The sequence below is a fragment of the Ipomoea nil genome, unplaced genomic scaffold (assembly GCF_001879475.1).
Source record: "Ipomoea nil cultivar Tokyo-kokei standard unplaced genomic scaffold, Asagao_1.1 scaffold2338, whole genome shotgun sequence".
In the NCBI taxonomy this organism is placed as follows: domain Eukaryota; kingdom Viridiplantae; phylum Streptophyta; class Magnoliopsida; order Solanales; family Convolvulaceae; genus Ipomoea; species Ipomoea nil.
The window spans coordinates 130,369-133,232 of NW_017618766.1; the positions used below are offsets into that span (position 1 = coordinate 130,369).

Below are 2,864 nucleotides of genomic sequence, written 5' to 3' on the forward strand. Positions count from 1 at the left end.
GATTTATTAAGAAAAAAAAAAAAGAGATAACGGTGCACCGTTACCGTTGGGACCGTGTTCACCATGGATGGTGAATACGCTTCCATGGAATAACGATTGCCTCGGATCAGCCTTGTGCCTGGGCTGGGGACTTTTGGGGGTCAATCCAGGGGCTAGGGCCTAGGATTTTTATTTATTTATTTATTTATTTTTTTAATATATAAAATAGTTATAAATTTTTTTAATTGATATAATTTTTCATACAATAATTATTAATTAATATTTTATTTAAAATAAGATTTCAACTATTCATTTTAAAATTAAAACTTAATAATATTTTCTACTAACTTAAAAATTTATAAAAGACTTGCAATATATTATTTGAACTTGTAATATTAAAAATTTGATAAAATCAGAAAGTGGTGGGACCATAAGATTCTCCAAGATTCTGATGAGCGAAATGCTTTCTGCGGCTGAAACACCGGAAGCCAGTGATAGGCCGCCGGACGTTCACGACCCCCAAAGGGCAAGACGTGATGAGCTCATGGAGCAGCTTCTGGGTAAAGACTCCTTGCCTAATGTTGTGCCGGAAATGCCCCAACCCACTTCAACAGCGGCTCCGGCCACCGTCAATTACAAGGCTAGCTTGAATAACAACCCGCACTTCAAGAATTTGGACCTGCCTGAGGAAATCGCATCAGAAGATGAGGAGTCGGATGAACTTGCAAATTCAGACTGCCCTAGAATCAAGATTACCAAAGAGGATAAAGAAAGGATTAGGCGGCCATTGCGTCGGACGCTTATCATCAAGCTGCTTGGAAGGACGGTGGGCTACGGCTACCTATCCCGTCGACTCCGAACCCTATGGAAACCAGAGGCGCATATGGAACTCATTGATCTTGACCAAGACTACTACCTAGCAAGGTTTGAATCTCAGAATGATTATGATGCGGTAAGGTTTGTGGGTCCTTGGATGATACTGGACCATTATCTTCTTGTTCAGGAATGGAGACCCAAGTTCAACCCGCTCACCGACTCTGTAGAGAAGATCCTGGTATGGGTAAGACTGCCCACGATCTCGATCGAATACTTCGATGAAGTAATTTTGATGCGAATTGGAAACAATATTGGCCGTGCCATCAAAGTTGACATTACCACAGGCTTGGCAACCAGGGGAAAATTTGCTAGGATTTATGTGGAGATCGACTTATCCAAGCCACTCCTGGCCAAATTTGAGGCGGAGGAGGAATGCTATCCTGTGGAATATTAGGGCATCCATTTGATCTATTTTAAATGTGGGCTGTATGGTCACAGAGATGATCTCTGCGGGCAAGAAGGGTGCAAAACCAGTTTGGAGGACTCATCCACGATGGATCTTGACAAGGATAAAGACCAGCCTATGGGACCTCTGCAAGTACCTATCCAGATGAAGAAACCAGCCGCCACTAGAGCTCACGTGCAAGAGAAATTTTGATCCTGGATGATCGTGAAGCGCAGGGATCGAAGGCTACCAAAGAAGGACGACCAGAAGTCTGCTCGGAAGGACACTCAGAATATTCCCCTGGGTGACAATAATCATTCACTCTTCAACAACCCCCAGCTTAACTCTCGGTTTAGTCCCCTGAGGGATCTTGAGGACGAAAGTTTGGCTGACGATCAAGCTGCGGTTTTCAAGTTTGGCGAGAGGCTGCAGGGCACCAACTCCTGGCTATAAATCACAAGAGAACGTCAGGCTCCCCATGTCACCTTTGAAGCGGCCCCGACAAGTCCAGACTCGCCACGTTAGGAACACAAGAGGTAGAGGGGGTAGATTGGCTACCCCCCGAAGAACGGCTGCGGAGGAGGATCACACGGTGGGAGAGGATCGGCCAGAGGGAGGGTGGTAACATCTACCACAGTGAATCACCGGCCCAAGGACCCTAGAATTCTCTCACCCACAGCTCTTAACTCACCTTTGCTGAATACCTCGGTGGATGAAAGGATGGACTTCTTTGATTGTGTCACTCCTAAAGAGGCCATGATCGAGGAGGGTGGCAATGATAGCCAACTTGGCATGAATTTGGATCACAACAGGCTCACTGGAGCCTCTCTTTCCCCTCTTGGTTTAGGATGAATGTTCTAGTGTGGAACTACTAGGGAGCGACATCACGTTCGTTTCGTCGCACCCTGAAACAGTACCTCCGTGAACACAAACCTGTCATTGCTTGCCTCCTAGAACCTAGGGTCTCCGGGAGTCATGCCAATGACATTTGTTTTGATTTAGGTTTTGATGAGTGGTGTAGAGTTGAGGCTGTTGGCTTCTCTGGGGGTATATGGGTGTTATGGAAAAATACCATTTCAGTTACAATTCTGCACACCCACCCTCAGTTCATATTGTTAGATATTTTGGATTCAAACTCTCATTTGTGGAAACTTTCAGTGGTTTACGGCAGCCCTAACCATTCCCTTAGAAACGAATTATTTTCTTGTCTCTCACAGGATGTGCTAAATTTGCAGGGCGCATGGCTTTCAGCAAGTGACTTCAACGCGATTACTTGCAAGGACGAAGTCTCAAATGGATCTAACCTTTCTAATTCTCGGTGCGCAAGCTTTAAGGACTGACTTTTTAAGGAAGGATTGATCGATCTTGGGTATTCTGGCCCAAAGTTCACTTGGTTTAGAGGCCTTTCTCCGTCATCTTTCAAAGCTGCCCGCCTGGACCGCGCTGTCTGCAATCTGGACTGGAGACTACTGTTTCCGGATGCAGAGGTTATTCACTTGCCCATAGCAAGCTCGGACCACGCCCCACTGCTTATCCGCACCAGATCCTTGAAACCTCGGACTCAAGCGAAAAAGTTTAGGTTCAACGCTGTGTGGGCATCCCATCCTAATTTTCTACAGTTTGT

At 45.6% G+C, this 2,864-nt stretch overlaps 1 protein-coding gene across 1 annotated transcript; it reads left to right on the forward strand.

Moving 5' to 3' along the window:
- Positions 1 to 439: 439 nt before the first annotated feature.
- Positions 440 to 1,249, forward strand: LOC109151954. Its single transcript, XM_019299545.1, has one exon. The coding sequence runs from the start codon at positions 440 to 442 to the stop codon at positions 1,247 to 1,249; it is 810 nt and encodes a 269-aa protein (XP_019155090.1).
- Positions 1,250 to 2,864: the final 1,615 nt, after the last annotated feature.